This window comes from Meleagris gallopavo, chromosome Z, assembly GCF_905368555.1.
Source record: "Meleagris gallopavo chromosome Z, MGAL_WU_HG_1.1, whole genome shotgun sequence".
Classification (NCBI taxonomy): Eukaryota; Metazoa; Chordata; class Aves; order Galliformes; family Phasianidae; genus Meleagris; species Meleagris gallopavo.
This window is the reverse complement of record NC_139435.1, coordinates 16,333,205-16,349,297: the sequence shown is the minus strand read 5'-3', so window position 1 is coordinate 16,349,297 and position 16,093 is coordinate 16,333,205. Positions and strand designations below refer to the sequence as shown.

General features: G+C 38.3%; 1 protein-coding gene across 1 annotated transcript in view; it reads right to left on the bottom strand.

The window, feature by feature from the left end:
- Positions 1-15,495, bottom strand: part of NDUFS4 (NADH:ubiquinone oxidoreductase subunit S4) — a 45,537-nt gene extending 30,042 nt beyond the window's left edge. The window contains exon 1 of the mRNA XM_085213054.1: positions 15,338-15,495. Within this exon, the coding sequence (XP_085069180.1) occupies positions 15,338-15,423 (86 nt within the window). The 5' untranslated portion in view covers positions 15,424-15,495. The remainder of the gene's footprint in view (positions 1-15,337) is intronic.
- Positions 15,496-16,093: the final 598 nt, after the last annotated feature.

The following is a 16,093-nucleotide window of genomic DNA, read 5'->3' as shown; positions in this document are numbered from 1 at the left end:
TAGAATCTCACAGCAAATTTAAAGTTCTTTTATACTGAACAGACAGAGAGGAATAGAAAATTGGCAAAGGGTACTCTACATGGTCATCCTAGTAAACATTTGTAAAACAAAATACTTTCCCATCAGCTCAGTAATACTGAATGAATTAGTAATACACCTGAAACCCTGTATTTGTAGACTTCAAAAAATTCAGGAAGTTTTGCTTATTTTGGAAAAACCATGACCAGCTACCCACATGGATGTCTTCTATGGGAAGAGGTTACTCCTCTTCTACACTCAGTAAAGTCACAAATAGATTCTGTAACTCCGCTAGAACAAATGGAGGGGCCCATTATGAAGGCATTTGAAATTCTTTAGTCCTCAGTACAGCACATACACCAGTACATAGTGTCTTGACTATCCTAGCCCATTATAGAACAAGGAGATAGCAGAGTTCCTTGCTTCTGTGGACGTATGTCTGTTCTTCCGTTTTTGACAGTAGAGACCCCAGCTCTGCTGATACCATTAATCAGTTCTGTTGAACTGGAGTAATCAAAAAGTTGAGCACAGAAATTTTCTGTGACACTAGGATAAAGGAAATTAAGGCATTTGGCTTAAACTTTTACCTTAGTAACTTTGGATATCTGTAGTCAACTTTTTAAAATTATTAAACATGAAGTTCTTAAGAGTCTGCTAACAACCAGTATTTGACACCCATATGATCTGTTTATTTAACTACACAAGCATAAGTCTTGCCGAAGAGGATGTCATCCACAGAGGCTCTGGAAATCTCAAAAGGAATACCCACAAGCCTAGCAGAAGGTGACAAGCAGCCATATTCAGAAGGCATGAGTTTGCCTTCCACGAAGAGCAACATATACTGGCACGTTATATAACACCAATATACAAAAACTTTTATTTACCTGATCTAATCTAGGAGTTGAGACTGAATTCATGGCAGAAAAAAAAAAAAAAAAAAAAAAAAAGACTCCTTAACCTCTTCCTCTTCAAGCAACACATCTGACTGTTTGATCTATTAGCACCCCCTTTTGGTCAACTGTTGGAGATATACTAAACAAAAAGTAGATTCTATGGCACACATAATCAGATCACAGCACAGAGACGAAAAAAAAAAAAAATCCAAGAGAAAAACTCATGAAGAATGAAAGTACTCATTAAGAATTAAGTCTACATGGAGTTTTAAGTAATCTGTGACTGAATGATCAAAATGACCACCAGGTGTGCATATGCGGATGCTGTACCGAGGCCTCTGATGCACAAAATAGATAACCATTCTTAGAAAACCCATTTCTTTATTGTTTATGATTATTATGGCATTTATTAGGAACAACAGAATTTAATTTACACAGTTTATAGTCACCATAAAAACTGAAATTCTGAACAAGTAGAACATGGAAAAACTGCCAGGTCAGAACTCTCCACAGCACCCAACCTAGTCACATGCTGCAATTTAATAGACTAAAAACAAGTTAGTATAATGTTCTTTCATGTATAATGAACAGGTCATCAGTGACCTGTTAAATTATTTCAGATACAATTCAGATCATGGCATTCAGATCTAATACAATGCATTTTTATACAGAAGACTCATAAAGCTGAAGAAGATAAAATACTATGGGATGATTTATTGGTAGTAGATTTACTACTGAAATACTGCAACTAAAGTGACAATGACTTATCAGACTCGATGATATTATATTTCATCTAGGATATATTTGTTATTCTTACAACATAAACAAAATATGGGATAGTTTATAATGGCAAACAGTCCATGTGGAATCCACGTGGTTCTGTTTTGTAGTATAACCTGCATGAATAGCTTCTGGCTTTGGAGGTGAAGCAAATTCATCACTTACACACAATTACATTCTCAGACATTAATGGTAATGCTTGCAAAACAATACTAAGTTATAAAAACTGCAAAGATGGTTTCTGGATGAACGAAAGGAATACTGAATTGTTTAACCTAAGCTACTGCCATTTCTATATTAAGCAGCAAAAAAGACCAATGCTGAAACAGAAATGTATAAACACTGCATAAGAACATAAAAGGTTATATGCAAAAAATATATATATTCCAGGTGTGAGTTTAATAACCAGGGCAGGAACTTTTTGTGCTTTATTGTCGGGCAAATCTATTCACAAAAAGAAGCACTAGTCATCTAAATACACTTAACAGACAATAACTTCTAGCATTTGACCTGTGGCTTAGTGTGCATTTTCAAAGCTACATACTTAACTAGTTTGCCTTTGGAAATTTGACTTGTTTAATATTTCTAAGTACTAAATGTTTAGTTCTTTGGGGTTCTACTGTAATTATTCAACAGAGAAGGATATCCCTGCAACAGCCGGGAAAAAATTCACAGAGCTAGCACAGGCTCACACCAGGACCCAAGCAAACACGGGCTTCATAGCCCAAAATAACTCTGAGAAAGCCCCAGGATGACACCAGACTGTTTCTCAACCGTCTTGTATACAAAGTCATTAATTGGATCTAATGTCATGAAAGTGCTTCTAGGTCCCTTTATGCAAATAATTCAAATTACTCTAGCCTAGCCCAGATAGCAGTGTACAGACTATAGAAATACTTTAGAGAATGGGGCTTAGAACATTAAAAATTACCCCAAAATATTTAAGTAATAATTGTAGTAATCATAAAACTCACTAGGAAGAGAGATTTCATGTATTATCTTTTCAGCAATATGATCTGTAATTTATAAGATGTTCATGGACTGTCAGGTGGCAGAGGACCAATTAATAACTGCCACCTGTGCAGTTGCCAATCATCAACTTTTCATTACACACTACTCTTAAGCACAAAACCTTATCTTAGAAATTCATCTCAGATCACACAGTTGAAAAGGCAGACTGCCTGTGGACCAGTGGAAACCTCTTGTAGGCAAGTCAGCTGAAAGACAAGTAATACCAGAAATGCTGCATAGCCTGTATCAGCTATCAACTGAATATTATTTAAGGAAATGCAGTTATGTTCCTGTCATTTACAGTGATGTAAGTGAAAATGTAGATGACTTCTTCAATTTTTGTAATTATGAATCCACTTCACTACTCTCCTGTCTCAATTTTTCCTTCTTTTTTTAAATGAGAGCACACTATACAGAGTTTTATTTATTCTTTGTCTGCTTCTAATTCCCAAAGCTCTTACTGCTGTTTAGTTAGGAAGCCCAATAAAGCTAACAAGGAAGGGGGGAAAGCAATGTGGGGAGTAAAGACAAAATATACAGGTGACATATTTGCTATTTGTTCTTGGTAAATGTCAAGTTTCTCCCCACACATACATTCATATAACTAGACAGTAACTAAAAACTGTGCTCTCTTTATAGCAAGAACAACAAAAGTCAAAGGGTTTAATTCCAAAACTGTGAGGAATGAAACTAATGTTCCACAGCCCACCTCTGGGTTAGGGAAGTCCATGCATTTTGAACAAGAGCCTCTGAATTATGTAAAACTAAACAAGAAATGCAAAGATACAGGAATCTTCACTCAAATTGTTCTATGGCAAAGTATGGTCTTGTTTTTTGGCCCCATCCTATTCTCTTGATTTTGCCTTCCTATTTAACCAAATGTACAGGTTTAGGCAACAATTTTTCAAATTATCTCAATATAATCTCAAAGTCTATAAAACATAGCTGATAAATTAAAACAAGGTCTTTTTTTATTTTAATGTCCTCAAACATTTCTAGCGTAAACTACTCAATGGTATATAGCTCAGTCTGAAAATAGTACCTCCTGTTTATTTCCATGGAAACTACAACAGACACAAAGAGCACAATAACACTATTTGATAAAAGAAATTCTGAACTACAAAACACTATTTTTCAATGCCATCACCACTGTAACCTATGCATTTTTGCCAGCAGTGAGTAAGAGCTTATCATTTTGTAGTGTAACAGCTGAGCCTGGCCACCAGAAAAGTGGCTTGTCTTTCACGTCACTCTTGCTACTAATGAAACACACCACTTACCACTTCACTGTGCTCATATCCACTGTATGGTCTCCATAAACTTTGAGTGACCACTGAAGAATGTCAATGGACACCATTTCTTATACATGGAAGAATTCAGTAACACAACTTCACAGAATCACAGAATCACTGAAGTTGGAAAAGATCGCTAAGATCGTCAAGTCCAACCATGCTACCACACCCACTAAACATCTACATGCTTCTTGAATACCTTCAGGGGTAGTGAATCCACTAGTTCCATGGGAAACCTGTTCCAACGTACTGCCACTCTTTCTGAGATTTTTTTTCCCTGATTTTTCTGTCTGCCTTTTGACAGAAGGTTATCAAGTTTACAATTCCTTGCAGTTTCATCCAAGATTGAAGGGGCAGCAGCCAGCCCTACACACCAAATGGAGTTGGCAGTTCGTCACAGGCATGGAGTAAAAATCCTATATTGAAAAGAAGTTTTATGCAGACAGTCTCAAAATTGTACAACTTGCAGGATCCTTTCTATTTGACTAGATTTCCAGAATTAGGAAGTGAAGCTCTGATTCTACTCTGGAAGACGTATTCAAAACACAATGTAATCAAAGCAATTTACTACACTGGATACTAATGGATAAGAGATTTAATCGACCAGAGAAGGGGAAAAACACTGCTGAAGAAGTCCTTTCTTGCATCAAGAACTGGAAGAAATTCATCTGCACTTCCATGTCAGATGCCATGTCAGATTGCCCCTCTGTTGCCACCTGTCACAGAGCAACAACATGGAATGGAACACTGTTGCGACTGGTAGCCTCTACTGCCATACCACCAATGCTGGCCTCTGACTTATGGGCTAATAGGAAAAAATAAGAGGCATCACTTTCAGAACAGGCCCTGTATTAAGAACAAATTCCTTCAAGTATTACAGCAAAACTGTGGTTTATAATTGTTCATAAAAGTCAATTAATCTACATGGTTAGTAAGCCTTTGCTGTTGGGCAGCAATGAAGAAAAATTTACTCTAGAGTTGTCAATTTTTGTTTGTATTACTTCGTAAACAACACAGCCAAATGGCTCACAAATGGAACGTGACAGACAGAAGATCACTTTTCCGAATCACATGCTCTCAGCAGTTGTTTCAGATGAGAATGAGATAATCCAACTAACACTAAGGATAATTTCACTCTTTCTTTGTCCACATTTTTTCATCTTAGCCATTTTACTCTTCAGTTTCCCTCCTGAAATCAAGGTTTAGTCCTCAAATCTTCTTTTAACTGCTGCTATTTTACTATTATCATCTGCCTTACGCTACTCTTCATAATACCACACAACTTAATCAACTACAGCTCATTATTTTCTTTTTCTGACTGTTCACGTTATTCCTTCATTGAAATACTCCAATTCCTTCATTGTACACACCCCGAGTGGAACAAACTTAGTATTTCAATAATTCTTTGCTCACTGAGCAACATGAAGATACCTTAGTGATACCATCTTACATGCAAGAATAATTATAATTTGAGTTTTCAAGTCAGCTTGTGCTTAATAAAACATCCTGAAGACAAAGCTGCCAGACTATGTGTGTCAAGGCCCTGAGGACTTAGAAAATCTGACCAGTCTTACCATGGGTCTCTGAACACACCAGGAGATCCATTTAAGCTCAGCTCTGGATCTTCAGTCCATGCCTGAGCAACATGATTAAGTGTTCCTTTCTACAGCCCTGGCTCTGCCTCCTGCCTCAATCCATCACTCAACTTACAGTATCTCTCCTGCCACTTTTTGACCTTGTTACCTGGATGGACTTAGATACATTGCAGCTTGTTTTCAAACCTGTATCTGGCTCTCATCTCCTAATTGGAGTCCCCAGGTGGACCCTGGACCTGGCTTATCCCTTAGCTATATCTGGGACTGTTGGCAGATCCTATTATCAGCACTCAGTTCTGCTTATGTTGAGATGACTGCCCTGGTCAGTGAGGGCACTGTCCTTGCTTGGATCACCTCCAGCTTCCAGCTTACCTTCCTTTCAGAAGCAGCTGGACTTTAATGCTTCCTTACAACTTGATAATCATGACTTCGTATTAACTGCAACTTCAACCATTTCATGTAACATATTTGCATTTGTTTTTCATCATCATTACTTTGAAAACAAACCAAAAGACTTAATTTTTACCTAGTTTCTCTATAAAGACCTAATTTATATTTTATCACTTTCTAAAAAGATACTAACCACACAGATTATTGTTGTGGAGACCAGCATGATCAATTACTTTCTACAATAACACCTGCCTGTAGGTGTGCAGGTAGCTGCAACCTACATGGCTTATGGAACCATCTCCAACTGAAGTTTTACAAAGCTATCACAAGAGAAATTCAAATGTCAGATTACGTGCAAGGATTACTAGTAACTACATGGTGCCAGCTTAGAAAAAAACAAGCTTCACCTGCAGTATACCATATAAATCTCTGCAGTCTTGAGACAACTACTCATGAAGGAGAATTTACTGTTTGGTACAAAAGTAGCTGTTAAGTTACTTAAATAACATCTACTTCAAAAGAATAGTTGACTGCACTGTTGTTCCATAATTATCTTTATTATTTTCTTTCAATTTAAAGCTGTTAAGGTAAACACATCTTACAATTATTTTTTTGAGAACTCATCTATGAGATAAAAGAAACCTAATCAGCTACTGCTCATATATTTCTGTGCTCTCCTGAACTTTTATTTATATACTGACTCTCTCCCACTCCACTGCTAATACAAAGGGAAAGCCATTTCCTAGCCTTCTTTCACTGGCCTACTATCTGAGTGGCTATTAGCTCTCTGGAAGGAGACTACTGAGCAATAAACCCTTGAGGCAAAACTGGAACTTCAAACTGGTAACTCATTCTTGAATTCCAGTACAGACAGCGACATTCAGACTACTTGTCTCTTTCTCTGGTAGGAACAATCAACATCACTGTATGACAAAGCATTACTGCTGCTGAATTTCCCTGCGGATCACTTATGTGGCACATACAAATACACCTTGAACACATGGCGTAACAGTCAAAACCACTGCATCAGGAGCTGTTTCTTCTTAGTTCAAAATTAGTTCTACTGAAGGGAGTAAGCCACTTCTTTGTTGTTGGGTCATTAAATACAACTCCAGTTTCATAATGAGACATGGTACTTCTGAAGATCGTTGAATTCAGATCAAAGTATCCATAAAATCTCCAGTAAGAACTACTGAAATGCTTAAAAAAGATGGAGAACTAAAAAAAAATATTCTATGCAATAGTTTTTTTATATACTTAAATATAAATGGCATTGCTAACACTAGCAGGACATTATCTTATCAGATTCATAGGAACTGACAATCATCAGAAGCATGTAAGTGCTCAGAAAGCATTAATAAAAGATCAGACCAAATATTTAATATAAAATACATCATATGTGAGTTTTAAAAAATTAGTAGAAACTGTTCATGAAATCTTTCATGTAAACACTGCAAGAATAACCAGCTGCAAGAAGTGTTTGCCCACACACATTCTGGAGCTGCCTACGTTCTGTCTAGTCTAGTCAGAAGTTAATTTACTTCCTCAGCATCAGTTACAGGTCAAGGGAACATTATGACATACACAAATTACTGCAGCTATACATGGCCTGTTAACAAAACAGTAACTAAACATACTTTTGTACTGGCTAGGAGAGAACAACTGCACCTAAAAGTTCAGACAAAAGTATGCTGCTAATTTCTTAAGAAATATGGAAATATGCATTACAAAGACAACAATGGTTAAATTTTCAGATTGCCTCCTGCTAACTTAATGGTACTTTTTAAATAAGCAGAAACAGATGCGATCCTAACGCAGTCTGTATACTTTGTGACATATTTAGAATCCAACTCTTACTAAAATTTAAAAAATTCTATCAAAATCCACTCTATTATTGTGAGAACAAAAGAATATGCAGATTAGACGATAAAAATAAGCTCTGAAAGACTACACAAACTTACTGAAACTGTCAGTATAAAAGATGTTTCTGAATTTGTTTTCATTTTCAGAAAAACTATTCATAATAGCTTTGAACTTCCCTGCTCAGCAGTTCAGTGCATGTAACATTTCTCTTGTAACAGCTGATTTTGTTTACAACTGCCAGTTTGGTCAACAGCAGAAAAATCAATAGCCACTGTATGAGCTGGTGTTTCTTTAACTTCTAATTTTCCTCAAAATACACAAGTTTAATTTCAAGCCTTATGCTAACAAAAACAAACAAACAAAAGAAGGAAAAAAAGCACATAGACATGGTTCAGAAATGCACAAGATCTACTAAGAACAGATTCTTTCTTCCATCACTAAGATCAGCATAAAGCACAATAACAATGAACAAGAGTTCCTGTCACTCCCAGACAGAACCAAGTAATAATTTTGTTTTTTTTTTATATCCCTAGAAATTTATCTTACACTATTTTAAAGCATGCTTAATGCTCACAAATTCCTTAAAAAAACAATATTAACAGACAATCTGTCACAGGTCAGGGATTACTAGAAATTATAACTACACAAAGTAGTTTTTGTTCATTGAATAAGACATCAGCAAAAACAATATCCAACATTGTGAATGTAGCTGTAAGTTTATAATAACAGTCATGTTAATTGTAATTTGTGTTTCAATCTTCACCACTCATTAACATGGGCTTAAAAACAGGCACGATTACCCACAATGCTACAAGGGAGACCTAGTGCACTGGCCTAATACACTAACATCTATACACTGGTCCAATATTTCCTCCCAGAAGAGCAATGCCAGGTACTTATTTCAGCTGTACCTTAAGTTAAAGACCAAAGCCGATTGATGAGTATCAATTAAATTCATGAGTTACTTCTTTTTTTGGACTCTAAATTATCCTGAATCTCACTCGTGCATTTTGCTAGTGTCTGCTTATGTGAAGAACAGCTTTAAAAGTTCCCACAAGTCCCTACAGTTCCTTGTAATCGAGCCCCAAAACACCATCTTTTGGGCAACCGTATAAAAAATTCTGCAAATATTGCACTGACTTCAGATTTATACTGGGAAAATATGGTCAGTTAAGTCATAACATTCAAACATAGATTAAGAGAACTTCTTGGTCATTCTCCCCAAAAAGTATTTTCCCAGACTACGTTAAACATGCTGAACAGTATACACTAAAACACTGCAACTAAAGCACATTTTATTATTTTGTTGACAGATTTTAAATGCTAGCTATTGACAGACAGCATTCAAATTCATTTATTCCATATATCCATACAGCATTTCTTAATCTACAGATTTCTTTATTTATTTGACAGAAAATGATTTAAGTCACTGTAGCATGTTTAACAAAAAAAACCAAAACTCTCAAGCTGAGAGATAATAAATATCTGGTATTAGAAAATATCACTACAAAACCCATATTTATAGAAAAGTTTATGCTGTTGCTTTTTTTGCTTGTTTTATTCTAAAATAAGAGTCCCTTTCAAACTCAAAATCAGAGCCTATTTTAAACTGCTTAGTCTCTAAGGAAAATATTATAGCCCGCTGCGTTAGGAAATTAGTGACAACAAACTTAATCTGACCTCAATTTTTAATTCTCTCAATCTCTACTCCTTTACAAATCTCTAAAGTACAAGGAAGATCTACAGGTCAGTAGAGTACGAAAAAGTTATTTTAGCAGGATTTTTTTTGTTTTGTTTTGGTTTTGTTTTTTGTTTTAAATAGGTCAGACTGTAGGTAAGTGATCCGTAGTTCTAAGCCTAAACTGGCTAGCTGCCACTGGGCTGATAGCAAAAGCTTTCAGATATTTTACAGTAGAGGCAAGCCTACAGCTTTTTCAGTATTCATCTGCCAACACAAACATACCTTAGAAGTCTTCCTTCTTTTCTCTATTAAACCATATATTTCTAGAAAGGCTGTCACTTCTCCTTTGGGTTTCTAATTCCAAAAGTGAAGGAAACAAATATAATTAAAGTAAGTCACTCTAAGTTATATTAGCAGCTATAAGCAGCAATTTAAGAAGTCTCGTCAGGAATGTTCTGCTGTCATCACCTCCTGCTCTATTTACTTTTCTCCAATTACATTAGAAATACAGCTATTCCCAGAAAACAAAACAAAACAAAAAAAAGCCCACAATCTTCTCTCCTTTTCCCCCCTTCTCAAACTTTGGCCTTTCACATCTCTTTTCCCTGTCCGACCCTCTTACATCCTCACCTTTCTACTGATCCTCACCTAGAACAACAATGAAACTATCTAAACTTTATGAAACGTTATGGGAAACCTACAGGGTATTAAGGACAAGAATTAGGAGGTTAAAGTGTATGAAACATACTATTTTTCACTTCTGTGTTTCTCTCATCTGTGAAAGAATTCATCTTGATAGCAACATTTTAATATTCTGAATGTTTCACTTTATCCAAACTTTCCCATTCTTGACTAGGCCTTTCCAAAGCTTCCTCCTTCTCTGCTAAAGGAAACAAAGAATAGCCCACCTTGCTCCCCACACTGCTTAAAGTGGGAAATAAAAAACACAACTCCGGCTCACAAGTGTTGCTCTAACCTAGCATAGATATGCATATCCACTAATGATAGACCAGTCATGCTGGCTCATCAGCTCTTGCAGGACAGGAGCAAGTAAGGATTATTAATTTTGATATTGTATAGAATGCACTACAATAGAACTCAAATTTGTCAGAAATCTTCCCTGTCTTCTAAAGCATGCAAAACTGATGGGGCAAGAATTCCTCCTTCACAATAAACAGAGACCAAAACATCATTAAGAGAGAAGTTATTATAAAAAAATGACCATAGGTGATGCCTTCAATCATGGTGAATACGTAAGATTTGGCTACTACGCTCCCTTGTATCCAGACACAGTTATTGTTTGAATAGTGTGAACAGTCAAAAGGGATGGGTTTTTAATGAAGTATGCACTTAATTATATGCAGCATTTACTTCTCCTACTGTTCTTACTGTTCTAGGCTGTCTGCAAGATCAGACAAAGACTCGCTGCTGCTTACGGTTTTGTTTTTAAACTGATATTCATTAACTGTACAAATAGCAGTGTTTTTCATCTTTTATCCCCCTTATATATTTGTTTCTCCAGATGTTTCCCCTGAAGTCTGCTCCAAACCTCCACTAAAATCTGACTCAGAAATTCATTCAGCATTTCGGTTTACATCGGTACTAATGTGCAGTAATACAGTTTGATTCACCATACTTTCTCTGATATACATTAAAAACAAAATAGAAATTCAAAATTGAATTGTAAAATATATATTTTAAAAGGCTTATTTCCCCTCTAAACAACCGAAGTACAACTTATACAGTAAAGGCAAGATCCCCACCAACTCCGCATCCTTGTCTTATCCTGAAATTTTAACCCAGATAGCCTCTGTAGATGCAGTCATCCACCAGAATCAATTTTGACAAAATTAAATGTTGAGTACTATTTTTTAATTTGAAAAAAAATCAGAGCTTCTGATGTGTTTCAAAGTGAGAACACAATACTTACATTATCTTGTATGGCTTATGTGAGAATGTGGCTAACATGCACAACAGGTGATGAAATAATAAGTAAGACAACTTCTGTAATGTGTTACTACTCCAGATCTTTTTTTCTTTTTTAAAAAAAAAAAAGGCACTTAGGCTAGTTCTGACACCAGCTAAGCAGTGTTTTTATTAGCTAAGTACAGTCAAAGGTGCAGCTATCTGGTCAACCTGGATCTACCATTGGGAAGTCTACTAAGACACATGCAACAAAATATGTAACAAAATATTCAACAAAAGGCAATATTATTTTGAGGAAAATAATTAAGAGAAAAAAAACAACACTGGTATGAAAAAGTTAATTATTCTCAGGGAAAATAAATGTAAACAAAAGATGAAACATTTTCTCTGTTATTGATGAAAAAGCAAGGTAGCAACTGAACAATGTGCTACGCGTCTTCTGCATTTAGAAGTCCTTTATTTTTCCACAAAAATGGCTTCCCCCTCTTTTTCTGTTTTGAGCAAACCTCTTGCCAACTTTGCATATGCAAATGGAAAAGTAATATTTAAATGGCATCCCAGATTTCCTCATTCTCTTGAGCATATGGCACGAACTGAATAACAGGCTTTTTACTACACAAATATCCTTAATTCCTCACTCTGCTAACTTCAGGTGTCTATTATGATGAATTAGCAGAACATTTCTGATCAGCCTTAATCTCAACAACACAATTACAAGAAACAGGCAATAAATTTTAAAGAACCATTATCTCTCACTGAAAAGTGATAAGAACAATCCATTATTATAAAATGTATGGACTGTATAGCCAGATATTACACCTGCACATACAAAACATTCTGCTTCTGCAACATATATGATTCTCTTTGTATCATGACTGCGATAACTTGTGAGACAAAGGGACCCTGAAATTCTAAGTGATTTTGGAATGAATAGCTGATTCTCAATTTAGAATAAATTCATTTGTTCTTCAATTACAGAGCATTTAAAGTTCTCTTTTCCCAGCACAACCTACCCACATTCTCTAATTTAGGGGAAAACTATGATCTTTCCCAAGTCAGTGACATTTAAGAGAGTCCCTCCTTTGTTTTCCTCCTATTCACATGAAATTGTACCATTTAAATTACACCCTTAAATCAAATTCTGGCTGATGGTAACTGAGTGGTCAAACTTTATGTAATTCGGAAAGGCAGACACATAATGTACATCCTTCCCACTGAGATCAAATTCAGACAAACACACTCAACATAACTTCAAGATCATGAAATTATAGATCTTACATTGTGAAAGCTTCAAAACTGCAATCTCAGCTGCTAATGGTCTATTAGGCTCGCCTTGAGACAAAAGGATGGACTCAGTAACAGCTGCTTCAGTGATTTTAGCTAGACATGCACCATTTCCTAAGGATATCAGAAATGGTGCATGTACACTTAACTTAGGGCTGAACAATTATTTCCCAGTTGTGTTACTAATCACGAGTTCAGAATCACCAAGCCACTAGGACATGCAAATTCTGAAGTGCTTAATCATCAAATTGATACATTTAAACTTGATATTAGAGAAAGATGCACTATGCATTTGTAAGAAACAAATATAACTCACGAAAATTAGAACAGAATCTCCTGGCAGTATTGGAAGATTCTCCTGGGAACTGGTTTCAAAATCAGAAGGCAGCTATTTTACTCTGTAACCGCAGTTCCAAAAAGCATGGAACTACTGGAATTTGTGCAAGTAAAGAATTAATAAAAAAGCAAAACCCACTTCAAATAAAACTGATGCTTTAAATTTTAAACTTTAATCCTACAGTGAGCAAACAATAAACTGTATTACTCCCATAATTTCAGCTAACAACACGAATCTGTAATTTTAACATTACAATAGAATGGCTGAGGTTGGCAGGGACCTCTGGTCCACACAGTCCAACAGCAGCTCCAGTAGGAACACCCAGAGCAGGATGTCCGAACCACATCCACACGGCTTTTAAAGATCACCAAGAAGCAGGCTCCACAACCTCTCTAGGCAGCCTGTGCCAGTGCTCCATCACCCACACAGAACAGATTACTGCTTGGTCTTCAGGGGGAACTTACTTTGTGATCTACTTTGTACCCACTGTCTCTTCTGCTGGCACTGGACACTACTGAAGAACCTTGTTTGATCTTTTATCCTTTAGACAGTTCTATACAATGATGAGAACCTCCCCCAACCTAAATTCTCTTCTCCACACTGAATGGTCTCAGTTCTCTCAGCCTTTCCATAAAGGAGAAAAGTGAGGCTGCGGGTCCTTTCTCATCTTCTTGACCTTTTTCTGGACTCTTTTTGGTAGCTCCAAGTTTCTCTTGTACTAGGGAGCCCAGAACTGGACACAGTGCTCTAGGTCTCCTGGTTCCAAGCAAAGTTTTTTTCTCAGTCTTCTAGCATGCAGTGATTGTAAAACTCTGTTATACTAAGTAAAAGAGACTTGCAGTGCCTCTCTCTTCCTCTTCTCCAAAAACCTTGCAGATTTACAATCAGGCTACTTCCCCAAGGAATGTGAAACATATTTTCAACTTCTCCTGAGGCAAATATCTCCAAGATCCCTCTTAGTAAAACAAATATATATATATAAAAAATTAAGGTACCCTAATACTGTAACTCTCCTGTGGCAGGGCAGAAACTTAGGGCAGATCTTATTCCAGAAGAAATGACTACTTCAGAGTCTCTACCACACATCTCAGTGCTGTTCATTCCCACCTCTGTTACACCCTACTATTTGTTCTGGAATAACTGCTTAGAAATTGGGTGTTTCAAGCAAACAAACAAAACTACTCTTAAACTGAATGAGTTGACTGCTCCAGTGTACCACACAGTGCAGGAAACTTTTTGCATCAGCACTACAGGGAATGAAAGGGAAGACAGAAACAAGTGGTCAGATGCAAATAGGAAGTTTCTGCACTAGCACAGACAAGCCCCTAAATTTATATTCAGATTCCAGAGCATTTTTGTGAGACTGAAGGTTAATTTTCAGCACTGTAAAACAGGTGTCAGTGTCATTTTAAAGGGGAACAGGAACCAATGGAACAGTCAGGGCATAATAGAAAAAGTAAAAATAAAGTAGTATGGCTACAGTCCTTTTACCTCCTTATGTGTGTGTATGCAGTTTCCTATGTGTAAATTTAAATAAATAAACACGTAGAAAATACGCACAAATATTTTAAATAATTACTGTAACTTTCCCTAACCAGGAAAGCAAACCCTTCGCGATAAACAGCAGTGAACTTCATTTGTTTTCCTGATCAGAAAAGATGCTACAAAACCTTGGGACACGCACAGAAGACACACACAACTCTTCAACTACAAGCTGGGCAATGCATTAACTTCTCGATAACATCTCCTCTTCAAAGAAAAAAAAAAAAAAAAAAAACAAGTGCCAGCAAAACAATTATTAAGTAGTTTCCAGCATTATTTCGTGGATGACAGTGAAGCGCCAGTGAAAAATCACTACGTATCGCCTGGGAAGACATCAAAGGCCTCGTGTTGAGAAGCCTCCTCAGATCAGCACGGGGCGAAGGGAGGGAAGTCTGCGGGAAGCCAGGAAGAGCGGCTTCCAGGAGCTGCGGCCCCCGGGCGCCGCAAGGACGCGGTGCGGGCGGTCACGGCGGGAAGGACAGGCGCAGGCCGAGGAAGGCCTTGCCACAGGAAGGCCTGTGCCGGCCGCCCGCTCGCAGCTCCGCGGCCGCCCCCTGCTCGCGGAGGGGCCCCGCGCCGTGCCTTCAGCCCAGCTCCCGAGGCGGCCGCGGCGAAGCGCTAGGCCCGGCTCAGGCTCCTCGAGCGAAACGGCGCGGCCTCCCCGCGGGCCCGTCGGTGCGGGGCGGCCGCGCTGCCGGCCGGCGAGCGCCCGCGGTGCTCATTACCTGGCCGGCGACAAGCGGACCGCGGCGGCGCCGCTGCCCGCCACAAGGTGCCTCAGAGCCGCTGACATTGAGAGAGCCGCCGCCATGACGCTCGCCGCAGCCGCTGGGGGACGGCGTCGTCGCTGGGCCAAACTTCCTCCGCCCAGACAGGAAACGCGAAGGCGAGCGGGAGAGAAGGAGGGGGCAGGGCGCGTGCGGGAAGACCGGCTGCGGCGCGCGCTGCGCCCTAGGGCTGCTCTGACGTAACGCGGCGGGCCGAGCCCGGCGGCGTCGCAGCCCGAAGTGCGCATTGCCCACCAGGGCGGGAGCCGCGGCGGCCTTTCGTCGCCGTGGTGCCCCAAAGGCTGGGGCCCCGCATTCTGCACACGTGCGTGAATCTGCCGCGGCTGTGGCTCTGGTAACTTTGGCGCTGCTCTCTCTTATTCCATTTCCCAGTCAAAACGGCGTGTGCCCTGCAACCAAAGCTGAGCTCTGGTGTACCTTCTGGCATGCTATGGAACATGTTCTGGTTTTACTGTCTAAAACTGTATTCTTGGTTCACTGGGGTAAACAAGCGTTTAACATATGCTGTACTTATAGAAGCTCTGTTTTCACTTTAAACTGTTTCATCTCTTGCAGATGAACAGGGAAGACCAGAAAGACCCTGTTCTCTTAAAGTCATATTTTTAATGTATTAACTATAAAAGACGAGTTGGTAACAGCACTTATGTCCAGGAATACGATGCTGCATTCATAGTTGAAGAAGACAGGTTGCTC